The sequence below is a fragment of the Calliphora vicina genome, chromosome 1 (genome assembly GCF_958450345.1).
Source record: "Calliphora vicina chromosome 1, idCalVici1.1, whole genome shotgun sequence".
Taxonomy (NCBI): domain Eukaryota; kingdom Metazoa; phylum Arthropoda; class Insecta; order Diptera; family Calliphoridae; genus Calliphora; species Calliphora vicina.
Genome location: NC_088780.1, coordinates 103,350,782 through 103,370,540, shown reverse-complemented (window position 1 = coordinate 103,370,540; position 19,759 = coordinate 103,350,782). Strand labels below are relative to the sequence as shown.

Genomic DNA, 19,759 nt, shown 5'->3' with positions numbered 1-19,759 from the left:
AAAAAAGTTATGGAAAAACTTTTTACCGGAACTAGCTAATAGTCTAAATAGTATTATCTTTAAATATTTAATTCTTTACCAACAAATTTAATCAAATAAATATTAAAGTAAAGTGGTTTTTAAGTAGTATCCGGAGAAGCATCAGCAATGGGTCGCTTTAAAATATATGATCCAAAAAAAGTGGTAAAGATTTTAAATGATAACAACTATGCTAAATGTTTGCTCTGTGAAAAGAAGTTAAAAAATGTTATGGGAAATATAAAAAGACACTACGAGCAAATACACAATATTAAGCTAGATGCAAATTCGAATAAAAAAAGGTCGAAGAGAAAATCAAGGAGATATAAAGAGGAAGATGAAGCTAAATTGCCCCTAACACCCGATGAAAACAAGCGAACTGCATCATTAATTATTAAAATAGATAAAAACGAAAACTCCTATGCTTTGGCAAAACCCGACAATACAAACATTATACCAACATCATTAAAAGGCAGGAAAAATAGTGGTTTCAACAGCAATACGATTACTAACACTTCAAAGGAGGTTCAACTTAATGAGATTTCTCTAAAACCGAAAAGTGTTTCTCAGGATAAGGTTTTAAATAACAGCAAAACGGTTATAGTAGCCAATACAACTGAAGAAGAAGTAGAAATAAATTCGTTAATTGAAGGTGTACTAATATCTAGGAAAAATAAATCAAAACTACAAAATGATAAACCAATAATCGAAGAACAACTGCCAGAAAACAACCCCACCCACAAAAAAATTAAACTAAATGATAAAAACAATGAAATTCCGAATACTAATACGGAACTACAACGAGATACCAACTATAATTCGTACATAAATAATGTTCAAATGACTTCAATGGACTCATGTCATCAAGATGAGTTGTTAAAATGTGTTGTAGAAATAAAAGCAGAACTCAATATACCTTTAAGAAATTTTCAAGAAGGAAACACTTTTCAAGTGGCTCTGGAGTCTTCGAAACAAAATGTTAAGCTTCAATATAGTTCGCAAACAATTGGTGAACACATGGACAAAATGGACCGTCAACTACGTCAGAAAATAACTGAAATTGTAGCCAATAGATTAATATATCTTAAACTTGACATTGCTAGTAACAAGGAAAGCAATTTAATGTTGATAAACATTCAATTTATTAAAGATTTCGAAATTAAAGTATTTACACTAAGAGCTCTGGAATTACAAAATGATCATTTAGCCACTTATCTAAAGGAAAAGGTATTAGAAACTTTGGAATCTTATAAAATAGATATTAGTCGGGTATATTCCATAACAAAAGACAATGCTAATAATATCAAAGAATCTCTTAAACTTAAGGAGGATAATACAGAAAATTCCACAATAAAAAAAGAAAGAGATGATGAAGCAAATGTTCATACCCTAACTAGTGAATATTGTCAACATTTGTGTGAACAATTTCCCGGCCATGCTATACATTTTGTAGCTTGTGATATAATAAAACAGTTAAATGAAAATATCAGTCAGAGTCGAGATTCCGCCAAGAGTCTATTCCTGCAAATGTCTCAGTTAAATATAAAACCCCTGCCTATGCTTGACAACAACATCAGTTGGTTTTCCATATACGATATGATTAAATCTTTACTAAATGTACGCGAGAAAATCGAAAGTAATAGTTCATTGTTGGTAGAAGTAGATTGGAACTTTGCCACAAAGTTTGAAGAAAGTTTTAGGCCAATTGTCGATATTGCCCTTATGCTACAATCTAATAATCACTTTATAATGGGAGATCTCTACAGGGAATGGTTGCTGTGTGAGATTGAATTGGAAGAGTTGTCGGTTAGTAATGAATTGGCTTTGTATTTGCTGGAAGCAATGGGTAATCGTAAAAGAGATTTATTTAAAAATACCACATTTTTGGCTGCCTTATATTTGGATCCACGATTTTGTTATATAGCAACGATGCACTTGAATGATCAGCAAAAAGAAATGGCAGTAGTAAGTACATACATATTTTGTGACTTGCAATAAATAATTCTTGAAATAAAAATATATTTTCTTTAACAGACTCAATTACTGCAAATATTCAATAAATTAAAACGTATACAGGAAAATGAAAATATCGTTACTTCGTGTTCAAAACACTCCGATCGCTATACAAAACTGGAGAACAATATAGCAGCCACAAGTAATATGGCAACGATCTCAACTAATCATTTAGCTACTTTAAATAATGTCGACTGTCAATGGGTCAGGGAAGCCCTAGAATCATTGCAATTTGAAGAAAGGCTTCCCTTCAATACCAATATTTTGGATTATTGGAAAATGGCGAAATATAAAAATCCCATACTAGCAAAAATAGCGGAAATAGCTTTGGCAGCGCCTGCTACACAAGCCACCATCAACCGAGTAATACATGCCTGGTCAATAACGCTAATGAAACGTAATAATAATATAAGCTCAGATAATATAGAAACTATTTTATTGCTTAAATTGAATCAGGATTTAGTTGATAAAATATCATTAGGAAAATAACACATTTAATTATTATCATTTTTTAAAACTGTTTTGATATTTAGCTTTAGTTGCATCTTAAAATTGTACACAATTATATACACACATGGACAAAAGTGATCGTCACCTAACATATTTTATGTTTGGAGGTCCACCACGTGCAGAAAAATATTCGAACACAAAATTTAAGAACTGGGAATGATTTTAGAACATATTTATTTCATTTTAATTGAATAAAAACTTAAAATAAATGATTATGGCGATTAAAAATAACTAAAAACAAAAAATAGTTGCATTTCATGGGGACAAAAGTGTTCGTCAATTGCAGTTATGCATAAAAAAACATTAGAGTTAATATCTTGTTTGCTTTCCTTTCGATTTAATCACTTCTCGTAGACGGTTTTGCATTGAATGTACTAATTTTTTAGTAACTTGTGGTGCAATTTTTACCCATTCTTCTTTTAGTACTTCTTTAAGTCTATTCTTTGATGTTATATGGTGTTCTCTTATTCGTTTGTCTAAATGGTCCCAAAGGTGTTCAATCGGATTAAGGTCCGGTGACTGAGGAGGCGTTTTTAAGGTGTGAGGGGTATTGTATAAGATCCACAAGCGAACTATATCGGCAGTGTGCTTCGGATCATTATCTTGCTGGAAATAATAATCTGATTCAATGCCAAGTTTACGTGCGCTTTTTGCCAAATTTTCTTTTAAAATATTTAAATAGACATGTTTGTCCATTATATTTTCTATGAACACAAGTTCACCGACCCCACCCGAAGACATACAGCCCCATACCATTACTCCAGCACCCCCATGTTTGACTGTAGTTTGAATATTTTTATCTTGAAGAGCAGTTCCTTCCCGTCTCCAGACTAAAGAGCGACCATCCGACCGATATACACAGAATTTGCTTTCATCAGAAAATATCACTTTGTCCCAAAACTCGTTTTTCTTATTTAAATATTCTTTAGCAAAAGAAAGTCGCTTTTCTTGATTCACCTTGCTTATTAAAGGCTTTTTTCGACAAACTCTGGCATTGTAACCCTCCACATTAAGCGCTCTGCGTATAGTACGAGGATGTACCTCGTTTCCTGAGGACTCCTTTAATATTGCTGCAATTTCCGAAGATGGTGTTTTAGGTTCTTTTTTTATAATTTTTATTATTTCACGTTTTTCACGAACTGACAACTTTTGAGGTCTGCCGCTTCTTGGACGATTCTCACACTCCGGATCATTTTTGTGGCGACTTATAATGCTACAAATGGTAGTTCGGGGCCGACCCACTAATTCGCATATTTCTTTAATTGATTTGTGCTGCTTGTGGGCATTTATTATAATTTTCCGCTCTTCGATTGATGTTTCTTTTCTTTTTTGGCTCATTTTTGACTTAAAGCTCTTTTTTACGATCAATCTAACGAAACTTAAAAGTTAGAAGACTAATTTTGAATTTGACAAACAAGCCTACTTATAAAAGCGTTTAAAATATCACTAACAAGTGAAGTGACGAACACTTTTGTCCCCACTAAATGCAACCTACATTTGATTTTAGCTATTTATTTAGTAGTATATAAACATTTTGCAAATTTAGTTTTTACTAAAATTAAATAAATGTGTCGTAAAATGAAGGACTATTTATGATTAATTTTTTCTGACTTTTTTCTGAACGTGGTAGTTCATCGAACGAAAAATAAGTGATATGACGATAACTTTTGTCCATGTGTGTACATTTGAATATTTTATAGAATAAAACAAAATATTAGTTCATCATATAAAATTAAGGAGTTCTTTTGAAGATATTACATATTTAATTTTCTAAATAAAATGTGTATTTTAATATACATATAGCTAATAGTAACCGAATTTATAGGTTTTAAAAAGCGCATATTTTCATTATTATATAATTTGAAAGTAAATTTTTAATTTGGTTTAAGTTCATTTATTATAATTACTCTGTAATAATACAAAGAATATCAATGAAAATTAATTTTGTAATTGATGTTTTTCAAATTAAAAAACGCTACCATTTACAGTCGTATTTATAAACCCTATTTGCTACCCAGATATTTTTCTGTAGAAAAGTTAAACAAATGAGAATTCCTTCAAAAAGTTATGTCGTTTACAATTCTGGAAATACTATGCTTTTTAATATTTTTAAGACGTTTTTTTTATTTTTTAATCAAAAAATATTCAATTGAAAAATATAAAAAACTGCTATACCGACAACGATAATGCCGTTCAGCACCAATAACTTTAACAATACAGAGCTGTATTTAACATTCTCTATAACGCCGTCATTATTTTCATAGACTATGAGTTCTGCTAGCGACAGGCAGATGTCATTTAAGAAATTGCTACGTTGAAAATGTGAAAAATAAGGTTTCCTAAATTTTTGCACAAATAATTTAGTAAATAATTAAAAATTTATACGGAAAAGTGCGAAAACCAATTGTATAAAGTGAGTTTTATCGGAAAACATTAAATTGATTGTGAAATTTTAACGAGAAAATGTGAAAAATTAGTTTTCAAAAACATTTTTCTCAGCTCTGTGTGTGGTAGCACCCCTGCGTTGGCAGAGCGCTGCTGCTAAAAATTTATCCCAGGGATGGCAATGTTGATACAATTGTACTTTTTTTTTTGGCAGAATTCGATTCGGAAAAGTACAATGGTACACCAATGAATTATTTGGTACAATTTAAAAATTATTCTTTCCTAGCAAACAAATTTTAAATCATGATTTTAAATTATGTAGTTAAAATTTAATATCATTTATTTAAAAGTGTTTTTTCTACTTGAAACATTAGTGCAATTATAAACGAAAAATTCTAAGACTGGATGGTACAATTTTTATATTTCATTTGCCATCCCTGATTTAGCCTATATTCTCTTAAATGTACACTATTCTGTGTTGTTTTTGTATGGACTATATGATGACTGCGAAGCTTCTGTTCTTAGTCACCGCCCAAGGCAGCGACAATTATTAAGAATTGTTTGTTTCCGTTTTTTGTCTTTGGACTTATTGTGTTTGTTTATGTTGTAATAAATTTATTTTAAATAGATAAATACAACTGATTATTTTATGTGTATGCGTGGGTATTTGTTTTTTATTTTTAGGCCTGCTAGTAGTAAACAAAAGCATTCAAAATCCCTAGTGATAGTGTTATGGTCATGGGTGAGAATATAATGGACGAATTAGCATCACTAATACGCACTGAAATTCCCGATGGACGCCAAAGTCTACGCGACAGTTACACCAACCTGGAGAGGGTGGCTGACTATTGTGAGGATACTTACTATAGAGCCGATAACAAGAAGGCCGCCTTAGAGGCCACCAAAAACTATACCACACAATCGTTGGCCAGTGTTGCTTATCAAATCAATACGCTGGCCTACAGTTACATGCAGCTGTTGGAGTTGCAGGCTCAGCAGCTAAGCGAAATGGAGTCACAAATGAATCATATAGCCCAAACGGTTCAGATTCACAAGGAGAAGGTGGCAAGAAGGTAGTTTTTCTTTTATTATAAAATCTTCCTAATCACCTACTAATTATATATTTGTTTTGCTAAATTCCAGAGAAATTGGTGTGCTTACCGCCAATAAAGTTAGCACTCGTCAATTCAAAATTGTTGCTCCAATCAATCCGGAAAAACCCATTAAATATGTGCGCAAAGCAATTGATTATTCGATTTTGGATGATATTGGCCACAGTATCAATACAAATCAAATGAACCGTAATCCCAAACAACAGCATCGTGGCTCTTCACATGGATCGGTTCAATCGTTGGCCCAACCCTCTGTTGTGGGACCGCCACCCACCACCAAACCACCCACACCACCTCAGATGTCACGTGGCGGCAACACTGGCACTCTGGGCAAATCCGTTAGTAATACCGGAACATTGGGCAAAAGTTCACGTGAATATCGTACACCACCGGTGGTCAATCCACCACAAGTACCTTCACACTATGCACCCAACTATCCAATTGGTCATCCGAAACGTTTGTCTTCGGCCTCTTCCAGTACTACGGCCACGGGTGTTAGTAGTACCGGTTTGGGTGGTAGTTCTGTTAACAATGAACGTGCTGCTGGTTACAGTGCTCTACCAATGCCGCCAAGTCAACAAATCGCAACACATGTTAATTTACCATCAGCTGGTATGATGCAATCTTTGCCACCACCACCACCCACTACATACGATGATCGCAATAGTATGCCACGTAAGTATGAAAAACTGGTCATTTTAAATCTGTCAGATATGCTCAATTAATAGTAATTGACATGATGAACTTTTTTATATTTGTATTATTTCATGTGTACAGCACCACCTTCTCCCTTGACAGTTTCCCAACATGAGATCACTGAACAGAGTCACATTGGCATGCATACTTTGGGGCGTAATCATAATAGGTAAGTTGATAATATTTTTTTAAATTAATATAATGTGTGTTTTTATTAAATTTTTTCTGGATTTTTTTTTTACAATGCTGCAGAAATGGCAACAGGTAAAGAAATATTAAACTGATTTAAAGTTACAGGTTTTGGGTTTTAAATGAATTTAAAAGGTGTTAGCTTTAATGGTTCTAATACGAGCCCTAACCACTATTAATTCGTACACCAAGAATTTTTTGACAATTCAACATTCAAAACTGCATATTTTAGAAAATATCATTTTATTATTATCAAAAGTTATATTTTCTGAAAAGTTGTTTTATTATTTTTAAATTTAAAAAAAAAATCTGTACATATTGAGGTAAATATTTTAAAAACAAAAACTAAAGCTAAAATTCATTATTTTTATAAAAAATATTTGACCACTATTAATTCGTACAGTGGTTACTTTTGATATTTAAAACTGTGTTACGCCTCCCTTGCTTTTTAAAACAGCATCTATTCGTTTTGGCATTGTTATTATTAAATTTTTGCACTCCTCAGGGGTTATTGAGTCCCATATTTCCTGGATTTTGTCTTTCAATGCGCTAACAGTACGCTGTGGGTCATTTCGCAGCTTCCTTTTCATGATGGCCCAGAGATTTTCTATGGGGTTGAGGTCTGGGCTAGATGAGGGCCAATCCAAGACCTCTATACCATTTTCTTGCAGCCATTTTTTTGTTGTTTTTGCTGTATGGGAAGATGCACCATCTTGTTGTAATATATATTCGCCACAGTCGGCTAGTTTTGGTACTGATGGGAGGAGATTTTCTTGTAATATTTTAATATATTTTTCTGCATTTACTATTCCATCAATGAAGTGAAGCTGGCCAACACCCTTTGAGAACATGTATCCCCACACCATAAGACTAGCTGGGAATTTAACAGTGCGCTTTAAGCATTCTTTATTATATACCTCTGTGCTTTTACGAATTACCCTTTTTCTAGCATCACCGACACATACGTCAAACTTAGATTCGTCGCTAAAAATAATGGTGTCCCATTGCCTTTGAACCCAAGAACGCTTTTCTTTTACCCATAATAAACGTTTCTTCATTTGAAGTGCTGTAAGTAAGGGCTTTTCTTTGGCCTAAATAAACAAATGTCATGAAATTATTTTTAACGACACCGAGTGAATGTTAAACTTACTTTATAAAAACCATAACCTATATTTTTCATTTGCAAACGCGTCCATTCACGTTTTACAGGTTTTCCGATCGTTTCAAACGACTTTGATGCTATGTCTCTAACTGTGCTACGACGATTTTGTTTGATTATAGCCGCTAAAGCTCTTTTGTCGCGAGACGTAATTTTGGAGACCCGCCCTCTGTTTGCCGATTTGAATTTATTAACAATTAGAATTCCCATTTCTTCGCAAACTGGCTTACCACGTGCCATTGTTAAGAAATAGTTACAATTTAATGAAAAGAAGATACAAAATTTATGTTTTTTGTTCTTTGACATTTCTTTATTCTTATTATAACGGTATATTTTAATTTTTTGACATGATCTAGTTGTTGGTGCTACTTTATGATAAATTTATACACTGTACGAATTAATAGTGGCCAAATAATTTTTATAAAAATAATGAATTTTAGCTTTAGTTTGTGTTTTTAAAATATTTACCTCAATATGTACAGATTTTTCTTTATAAATTTAAAGAAAATAAAACAACTTTTCAGAAAATATAACTTTTGAGGTACAGCCAACAATATTTTCTAAAATATGCTGTTTTGAATGTTGATTTGTCAAAAAATTCTTGGTGTACGAATTAATAGTGGTTAGGGCTCGTATATATTTACATGTATTACAATCATTATATTACAGATACATATGTACATAAATAACATGCTTAATTAAAGGTTAAGGTTAAACAATTATGAACATATAAATAGCTTCACTAATAATTTGTTGTTCTAATGTTCGACTGAATTGTTCTCATTTAAATAAGCATTGGTTTAGCGTTTTACAAAAATAATTAAATATAAGAAATCAGTTATTATAATCAGTTCATTTAAATTTGTGGATTTTAAGTTGTGTTCAGTTACTCAAACAATTTGTTTAATTAATTTTTTTTAGCTTAGGTCGGTTTTAGTGACAGTTTTCAAATCACTTCCGAGTTTTTCATTGTGAGTATAAAAACAATTACCAAAGTTCCAAAGTTGACTATATCTTTGGTATATATCTTGGAAACTGTGTTTTTTTCTTGGACAATATATGTATCAAACGAAAGATATTCCAACGATATATGACATATATCATGATAACAATATCAAATTTACAGAAATAGGTTTTTCTAAAAATGTATTTCATGAAAGTTTTGAGCAACTAATGTTTTCAACTCGTTTTCCATACAAAACCGTTCGACCAGTTTTTTTTGGGTTACTGCTTGGCGAGGAGAGTTTTACTATTAAAAAACTTTGCGAAGAGGGTTTTTATGGATAACCTTTCCGAATATTATTTTTTTTTATAGAGAACTTTTCAAAACATGAGAGTTTTTCTATATAAAACTTTTTCAAAGATGAGTTTTCTATAGAAAACTTTTCAAATATCATTATTCTATATCATAGTTCCTCGCTAGTATTGTCCAGAATACGAAGATTTTCGTCAATTTACACGTACACAACCCGAATGTAAACTATAGAGAGTAAACATACAAATATTTCAATCAGTTGCTTGATGTTGTTGCGGATATTTTATTGTTTACCCATGCATGCACACAAATTTAATGCCTATTTGCGGGACTATGTTCTATATAATACTTTTCAAATAGTTCTCTTTAGAATACTTTCTGAAGATCACTTTCTGTTTTCTATGGAAAACTTTTCAAAAATCAGATGCTCATAGAAAACCTAACGATTATTAGTTTCTTATACAAAACTTTTCGATGAAACACTGTGAAACATTTGCAGCAAAACATTTTTAAATTGTCTTTGAAACTGCATTCGTGTCCACACATTGAAGTTTTTGCTTTTCAGTTTTTGACATTTCTGTACAGAACTAATAAGAACTAATAAATGTGGATGACATACTCAACAAATACTTCATGTACATGAAACAGAGTACCCTTTTCCATTCCACTTTCCCCTTTCACTTTTAGAAAATTACATTTATATAGAAAATATTTCAAAGATCACTTTTATATAGAAAACGTTTCAAATATCAATATTTTATAGGAAACTTTTCGAAGATCACTTTCTATAGACAATTTTTCTGTTCTGTTCTCTATAGATTAATTTTCAAAGATAATTCGATTCGAAAAGAAATACTTTCGAAATACAATGTATAAAGCATACAGATTCGAACGAATTTCTTTTCGAAAGAAGTTACATAATAACACCCCAGTTTCTTATAGAATAAAACTTTTCGAATATCAGTTTTCTATTAACAACTTTTCAAAGGTCACTTTTCTAAGAACTTTCCAAAGAACGATGGGTGGTGTTTTTCTGTAGAAATAATTAAAAAAAAATAAAACTATTTCATTACATACTAAGGTGAAAGTTATAAACTATTTAACCATTACTTTTATTATTTTGTTTAAGAATTTAAATACATATTTTTTGAATAAAACCTATTCTTTTTAGCCGAAATCATTTTAGCTTGAACTTTGCTAGACCCGGCTCACAATCACCACCCTTGCCGCCACCACCACCACCAGAGGAAGAGCATCATGATTTTGGACGGCCACGCAATTCAGCTGGTCAGGGACAATTAGCTCCCATAGTGCCCGATGATCAAAATTTGCCAGGATGGGTGCCCAAAAACTATATAGAAAAAGGTAATTTACAATTGTAAGCATATTATTGAATTGATTTCATTACTTATTATTTTTCTGCTTTCCAGTGGTGGCCATTTATGATTATTATGCTGACAAAGATGATGAACTTAGTTTTCAGGAGAGTTCAGTATTATATGTTCTAAAGAAGAACGATGATGGCTGGTGGGAGGGTGTTATGGATGGCGTAACTGGTTTATTCCCTGGCAATTATGTGGAACCTTGTGTTTAAACTAAACACAACAACAACTGCCACACAATACTTGTTTACAGAACATAATTAATCACAAAGACAAGAATTTACTTCATATTCAGTAAAAATCAAACAGCATTTCTTAAAACAAATATATATAAAATAATTACAATAAGTGAAACAGACACAACAGCAACACAAAATTATTCTTTCCAAGTATTTCATACAAAACACAATAATGGTAATACAAACATATTAATAGTATTTTGTTAACATTCATAAATTTATAGGCCTTTTTATAACACAATGAATATGAGAATGTTTAGTATTACACAAAAGTAACATTGAAAATTAAGTACGTACATTTATCCTCTGGTATAAAAAATAAAAATATATAAAAATTAAATGAAAAAAAATTAGCAGCAACATTAACAACAGAGAAATCTAGTTTAAAAAATGATGTTGTCTTTTAGGCATAAAACAATTTTGATAAACAAAACCTTTTCTACGTGAGTAAAAATACCGTAAAATAATTACAGATTATTAGGTTTTTTTTTATTTACAAAAACATACAACTGTCTCTTTCTATTCCCATAGCTAATTACTTACACACATACATGATTAAGTCCATTTATCTTTATAAAATTATAACGACAAATTAAAAAAAAATAAATGAAACAAACGAATCATTACTATAAATGATATAATTATATGATAAAAACAAAATAATACTAGGCTTCATATAAAAATAACACAACCACAAGTTTATAAACTTTTTTTTTTTTGCTCAAATATAGTTTATTTACAAATCTATTAGAAGAACGTACTTTTGTAGGGAGGTTTTATATTAACGAAAACCAAAAATTTACCAACAAAATGTTTCATATAAAAAGGGTTTAGAAATATTATTCTCTGTTTAATTACTGTATGTACTGTATCAAGCAATATGTGATGAGCTGTTTTCTATATAAATCGTTTTCTGTGGAAAAACTTTTCAACAATCAGCTATCTATAGATAACGTTTTGAAGATCAATTTTCTTTAGAAAACTATTTAAAGATCAGTTCATTATAGAAAACTTTTCGATGATCAGATTTCTATGGAAAAATTTTCGAAGATCTGTTTTGTATAGAAAACTTTTTGTAGATCAGTTTTGTATAGACAACTTTTTGATGATCAGTTTTCTATAGAAAACTTTTTGAAGATCAGTTTTGTATAGAAAACTTGGAAGATCAGTTTTGGATAGAAAACTCTTCAAAGATCAGTTTTGTATAGACAACTTTTAGACGATTAGTTCTATAGAAAACCTTTTGAAGATCAGTTTTCTATAGAAAACTTTTTAAAGATAATTTTTCTATAGAAAACTTTTTAAAGATCGCTTTTCTATAGTAGATCACATTCTGTAGAAAACTTTTCTATTGAAAACTTTTTAAAGATCAATTCTCTATAGCAAACTTTATAGCAAACTTTTCAAAGATCAGGTTTCTATAGAAAACTTTTCGATGATCAGGTTTCTACAAAAAAACTTTTCGATGATCAGTTTTCTACAAAAAAACTTTTCGATGATCAGTTTTCTATAAAAAAACTTTTCGATGATCAGTTTTCTATTGTCAACTTATCGAAGATTTGTATTCTATAAAAGACTTTTTGCTTTCTATTGAACATTTTTCTGTAGAAAACTTTTCGATTATCAGTTTTCTATAGAAAACTTTGATGATCAGTATTGAATAGAAAATTATTAGTTTTTTATAAAAGACTTTTCGAAGATCAGCTGTCAATTGATTAATTTTTGAAGATCAGTTTTATATAGATTTGCTTTCATTGAAAATTTCGAAGAAAATAGAAAAAATTTCGAAGATAAGTTTTCTATAAAAAAAAATTTTCGAAAATCAGTTTTGTATTGACAGCTTTCCGAATATTTTTTTCTATAAAATAGATTTCAAAGATTTGCTTTCATTGAACATTTCAAAGAAAATATAAAAATTTTCGAAGATAAGTTTTCTATAAAAATTCGAACATCTGTTTTCTATTGACAACTTTTCGAAGATTTGCTTTCTATTGAACATTTTTCAAATATCTGATCTATTAAAAAATTTCGCAAAATTTTCGATGAGATGGCTTTGCTAAGATTAATGTTCTATGGAGAGAATATTTCGAAGATAAATTTTCTTCGTGGTAAACATATCGAATATGAGTTTTTTTATGGATACAACTTTTCGAAGATAAATTTCTTCAGAATACCTCTCAGTGATGAGTTTTTTTTATAGAAAACGATTCGATGATACAACATTTCTGAAACCCTTCTTAACGCGTTTTCAAAGGTTTTAACTCTATAAAATATTGTTAAAGCGGTTTTAGGACAGCAAACTGCTGATTAAACTCACAATAAAATGTTGGCTATTTAAAAGAAATAAGTAATTTTATGTTTAGCTTGATATTAATTCATCTTATGCAAAAGTACGTTCATTATATGCAAACTTGCATTTGTTTCTTATTACAAACATTTGCATTTCTTCTTTATAAACTTTTTATTAGTAAACAGTAGGCTATTTCAATTATGTTCTTAGTTATTATTAATTTTGTATGGCTTTAAATATGTAAAAAGATGGACTAATTCAATAATGCGTATATTTCCTAACCGAATTTTACAACAGACATAGCCTTATTCTGAAAAACGAAGCCACAATATTTATTTTACTTACATATTCAAATTCAAATAATTTTGGGTCGAAAAATTAATGAAAGTTGTTTTTATTATAGCTTCAATGATTAAAAATATGCATTTTTTTGAACAAAAATTTTGTGATCTAAAAGGGATCGATTTAATGAATAGGGCAGGTTATCAAAATTACCATCTTTATTAGTTAAACAACAATTGTTGGTCTTTTTTTATTTGCCTTTATAATAATTATACTTTACTTTTATACACATTAACATAAATTAAACAAAAACCAACAAATACATAGTTAATAAAAATTATATTCTATTATGATGCTTCATAATAATATAAATAATAAAATTGATATACATAAATGTTTAATTTCCATTCATTTTACATTCACAGGTAAATAAAACTTTTAATTTCTTCAATCAAGTCAAACAATTCAAGAAAAACTAACAATCAAGATTAACAAAATTTCAAGATTCATAAATAAAAACAATTTTTTATTCAAGATATTTCACATATAATCATCAATCATAATCATCATATATTGGTAAGTGAATTTATACAATAACTAGACTAGCAAATTCTGTTCGATTCAATACAACAATCATAGGATTTTTATGAAAGGATTTTTAAAAAATAATATTTGCCTGCAAATTATCTATAAAAAGTTATGATCTAAATACGTCGAAACTCCCATTGTTCTGATCTACCTTTTTAGACTGTAAAGAAGAATAAATAAAAATGACCAAGAATTACCCCCTATGTCGGATTGGTTTTTGGTATAAAATATTAGTCATCACTAAGGGCGGATTTTCATGCATTTATTATTGGAAAATATGCGCCTAAAATAAGCTTTCAAAAAAATCAAAATATGACCTAAAAATATATAAAATATGCACTTATATGTGGTTCGCTCAATGACCAAAAACTACATACATACACAACAGAGTTCCCAGCAGTTAGGATTCTTTTAATTATACTAACAACAATATTATAATTGATCTTCTGTGAATTCGATATATCTTGGGATTAATATTTGTTAAACGTCATAAAATCATTAAAATGTTGATCGTGCTGTAATGTAGCATCCAACATTAATTTTCATTTCGTAATAAATTACTATGAAGTGCGGAAACTGCGTATGTGAATTTACAAAATCTTTCTGTAACGAAATCTCTTACAAATCGAAATTACAATGAAAACAAATATGAATGCTTTTGTTATTATTAATGAAATTTCAATTTTAATTCCTGATATAGGAGACTTACCGCCAGTTTCTCGATGTCGAAAATAGATAGTCGACATCATTTGATGCTAGTTCCATAACAAATTCGAAAAAATCTTTTTGTTGAGCCAATATATTGCCCATTGACGACAAAAAATAATATTTTTATTAAAAATTGGTATAATATGCATATAAATATGTATTTTGAAGTAAAATATAACAAAATATGCATTATCAATAAAATATGCCCTAACAAATTGATGCCATTTTACAGCAAAATGTGTGATTCGGATAGATAATTAGTCTACATGGTATTTGGACGTTCGAGAAAATACATGCATTTGCATATAAATCCGCGCCCTAGTCATCACAGATTGAGCTTATTTCCCCTCAAAATCGCAGTATTTACAAAGTTATTATCGATTTAAAATATTTGATTTTTTTATATTAAAAATCAATTTTTAGCTTGATCACAGATTTAGAGTGATCACAGGGTGGACTTATTTTCCTTGAAATCACAATATTTACGAAGTTATTTATTTGCTTTTTTTGTTTAATTAAAATAAATTTTTGGTATAAAATGAGAGTGATCACAGATAAAGCTACAAATATGAGTGATCACAGATTGAACTTATTTTCCCTAAAATCACAGTATTTACGAAGTTATTAACGATTAAAGATATTTTTATACTAAATATACTTAGATTTTTGGTATAAAATATGAATGATCACAGATTGAACTTAATCACAGTATGTACGAAGTTATTAACGATTTAAAATAATTTAAGGCCAGATTCAGAAACACGGAAGAAAAACAACTTTAAAATTTTTGTATGAAAAACAGTCAAAAATTATTAAAAAACTGGTGATTTTTATACAAAAATATGAAAATTGCTTTCCTTTCGTGTTTCTGCATCAGATAAACTAAGGACTTTTTTTATACTTGGTATAAATAACGAGTGATCACAGATTGAACTTTTTTTCTGAAATCACAGTATTTACGAAGTTATTAACGATTTAAGATATTTGATTTTTTTTAAATTAAAAATCAATTTTTGGCATTTCTCTAAAATCGCTGTATTATCGCTGGTTATTCCAAGTTGATCTTTCTACATTTTTCATTTATGTATAACTTTTAAGATTATCACGTTTTGTACTTTGTTAAATATATGTATAGTGAAGTTTAAGAGCCTGATTCAGGAAAACTATTCTCAATTTTTTCTATGAAAATCATTCAGTTTTCAAGTTATTTTGAGTATCTTTAACTAAATGAATATTGTATTGATTCTTTTAAATTACAATTACGTGCTGTTTTTCTATAGCGAACGAGTACTTTGAGTGGAAATTTAACATGTGTTTTGTTATTGTAACAAAAACAAAATACATGTAAAACGTCCACTCAAAACACTCGTTCGCTATAGAAAACAAGTAAGAAAGTATGGTCCGTCAAGCCCGACCATATAATACCCTACATTAAGTAAAAGAGCAAAAACATTTTTCTTTTAAAATTTCAACAATTTATATTTTTGAGTGATTTTCGGAAGTGGGCCTTATATGGGAGCTATGACCAATTATGGACCGATCACCATGAAATTGGGTAATGTGATTTATGTCTGTATGAAAGTGGATATACATATATAAATTAAACATTTATGACCGATAAAGTCCAATTTTGGAAGGACTTTTGTATGGGAGCTAGGTAAAATAATGGACCGATTTCAGCCAGTTTCAATAGGCTAGGTCCTTGGGCCGAAAAAATAATATGTACCAAATTTGATCGAAATATTGCGCACAAGGTTTACATGGACAGTCAGAAAGTGATTCTAAGTCGATCGGTATACTTAAAGGTGGGTGTTAGACTAATATTTTTGGGCTTTACAAACATCTGCACAAACGCACTATGGTGGTGTAGGGTATAAACAGCACATTAGTCTAGGAGACATTCCCGAATTAGTGATTTTACCTATCACTTAGGGTTGGAATTAGTTACTTCAATGAAGTTTTAACACGTGCATGTACCTTTTTGATTACAATGTGACTGTCTAACAGGTGGTCCATAGTAGATAATCAACGCATTGGATTCACATACTGGTTAAATAGCGTCAGTTACCTTACTAGCTTGCTAACTGGTAACTTGATCAGATACATAACAAGTTATTTTTGACTAATTTGGGCTAATTGACCTCAAATAGATAGACAGTCCAATAAACGATTGCTTGTAAACAAACCTTCCTTCGGCAACTCTCCAATAGATTGCTTCTGGAGTACAAAATACACGTTTAAAGTGACTTCACTATAGGTTACTAATATACAATAAAGTGACTATTGACATCACGCTATGTTACATGGGATATCAGTATACTTAAGCAAAAATAAAAATAAACTCTATGAGAATTATATCAACACAATTTGTATAATACCAGTTTTACGAATTACTCACAAAACGTTAAAGATTACTTAGAGACACTTAAGTGACAATTGTCTTCCCGCTAGATTACCGGGGATGTATAAGGTAACCAATTGTCTTCTCTTTGCACTGCAAAGACCACATACATGCCAAATGACCAAAAATATATAAATTGGAGTCAGCCAAGTGATAGGACATTAGTGACAATTACTGTCTATAAAGGATACATTGGCTACTTGCTTAACTGCTGAAAAGTATGCTATTCTGTAATTGCACGTCATTACCAAGTTTATGCTGGATTGTTACATTTTATTTTTATTTATTCAAAAAATACATGTATTGCTGAGAAAATATCTATGTAACATTAGTAAATATTAAAAATAGATCATTTATTATATAGAGTGTAAAATATAATAAATTTCTCATAGTATTTTTGCAACTAAATTTCCATCGAATTTAAAGCTTAGATAAATTAAAAATTTGTTGTTTGTTTGGCAAAAAAATGCGCTAAAATGGTATCACAGCAAATCGTACAATTTATGATTTATATTTATATGTCTAAACAAAATTAATATTTTTTTTCAACAATTTTATTTATCGACAAATTGTGGGTTCTGTTAATTATACAGAAATATGATTAATAAATTAAACATTGTTACAAAGTTATTACAAAGTAAATATACCAAAGTTTCTATTAAACTAAAAAAAAATTATCTACAATATACAGAAATTTATTATTAGCAATTTATTATATTGTGCAGCCTTAGATTTTTCAACTCAACAGATTTAGGCTACGTATGAAGCCAACTATTCTATTTGGTGAGAAATCAATTACGTCCCCCATGTCCATAAAGGCCCTTTAGTTGTGCACATTGCCATCATTGGGCAGTCGCATAGAACATGTTCAGAGGTTTCGGCATGAAGTTCACACAACTTGCACTGTTTATTCTCTACATTACCTAAAATAAATTGGTGATATTTTAAACCACAATGTCCGGTGAATAGTCCAGTACGTATTCTCAAGCCACCCTTTCCGAGCGAAATCAACGACTGGAATCCACGTCTATCGTGGGATGCCAAAGAACGCTTCAGGACCTATAAACGAGCGTTGGGCGCCCCTGTTGGCAAGACAATCTGCGCGTTCATTGCCAGCGTGATCTTTATGGCCAGGTACCCAGCACACTGTGAGTTCATTACGAGCATCAAATTCATTCCAGCAGCCCATAACAACACCATACCTCACTTCATATGATGATAAGGCTCTAAGAGCAGCCTGGCTATCCGGCATAACACAAATCCTAGTATTCCTTAATCTCCTTCTTAAACATTCAGTGGAGCATATAAGGATGCCGTAAATCTTCGCCTGAAATATTGATGAAAATATATCCATTGGGATACCCCTTTGAAAATTGGACACTTAAATAGCAGCCCCAGTGTCACCGTTAGCCTGTTGGGAACAATCAGTAAACCACACTTGATCGGCATTATTCTGCAACCATGTGGATGCAGAACTTCGTGGGCTGCTACCATAGCTAATCCTCTTTTTATTGATGTTATTTCAACAATACTATCCTTGTTGACCCTGTTCAGGACCTTCCAGAACTCTACCATCAGGTTATCAGCCTTCCATAAGAGATATAATCTTGCTGCTGGGTATTTCAGGAGCCTCAATAAAATATCCTACAAATATTTCCGCCCTTGGTACCTCATCTTCCGATACAACCTTTACACAGTAAACCACACTGTGCTGAATCGTTCCCTTTACAGTTTAAAGTGCAGCCTGCAAATTGTGGTTTTATAGAGCCCTTTTTCAACTCAACAATTTTGTCCATGACTGCTACTTGTATAAGCTTTAGCTTGTCATCGGACCATATTGTCCTCGGAAAGTCTGATGGGATTACCCCCTTTTAGTAGAATGAATACCATCTGCAGTTGCATTAGCTACTCTTTTAGGGGGATTCTTTCCTGGTGATTTTAAGGTCACGCAGTTAGCTACTAACTTCCTTCATCGGCTTTAGGCACATTATTCTTGCTTCATCGATGGTCATGCCTTGCTCCATATAGAGCTTTAGACGTTTACATGCAGCTTCACATAATTTTGGTCGATTGTTCACGTTTTTTGTATGTTGCGCCGTAGCATCGGTATTGGCGTTGGATCCAGTAAATAATCTTCCGCATCCTTTGAGATAAATTGATGGGCAAAAATACAACCAGACAATACACTGTTTGCAATGTCATTAAATAGTAAAAGGAATACTTGGAACACTGAATGGAAATCTGGATTAGAAAGAAAAAAAAAAGGTCTAACAGATATTGATAAGACAAAAGAGGTCGAACAACTCTTTCGAAGAGCACCGAACATTTCTATCAGAAAAGCACCTCATAAAGTTAAATTATCTGATTATTTTGTGTGCAGAGCCATAGCTAATGCTGGGTTGATGTCGTATAAATTTCAGAAAGTTCCAGATCACAGTGCGTTAAATAACTTACATAGAAGCAAAAGAACGAGCGAAAAAATTCAGGTCAAAGTTTATAAAAAAATACACATGTTGTGTGATGGATGATGAA

The 19,759-nt window shown here is 30.8% G+C and overlaps 2 protein-coding genes across 3 annotated transcripts; both read left to right on the top strand.

Annotated features, from left to right (window-relative positions):
• Positions 1 to 2,763, top strand: LOC135963470 (putative leucine-rich repeat-containing protein DDB_G0290503). The gene is made up of 2 exons (XM_065515325.1): positions 1 to 1,983; positions 2,053 to 2,763. Exons 1-2 carry the CDS (start codon positions 148 to 150, stop codon positions 2,518 to 2,520), a joined length of 2,304 nt encoding a protein of 767 aa, XP_065371397.1. The 5' UTR covers positions 1 to 147; the 3' UTR covers positions 2,521 to 2,763.
• Positions 2,764 to 4,812: 2,049 nt separating this feature from the next.
• On the top strand, positions 4,813 to 13,924 carry Abi (tyrosine kinase Abl). 2 transcript variants are annotated; one of them, XM_065515324.1, is made up of 6 exons: positions 4,813 to 4,954; positions 5,611 to 5,999; positions 6,070 to 6,713; positions 6,837 to 6,903; positions 10,509 to 10,702; positions 10,768 to 13,924. In XM_065515324.1, the coding sequence occupies exons 2-6, from the start codon at positions 5,659 to 5,661 to the stop codon at positions 10,929 to 10,931; spliced, it is 1,410 nt and encodes a 469-aa protein (XP_065371396.1). In that variant the 5' UTR covers positions 4,813 to 4,954; positions 5,611 to 5,658; the 3' UTR covers positions 10,932 to 13,924. The 2 variants fall into 2 exon arrangements, with proteins under 2 accessions (XP_065371396.1, XP_065371395.1); XM_065515323.1 differs by having other exon boundaries at positions 6,816 to 6,903.
• Positions 13,925 to 19,759: the final 5,835 nt, after the last annotated feature.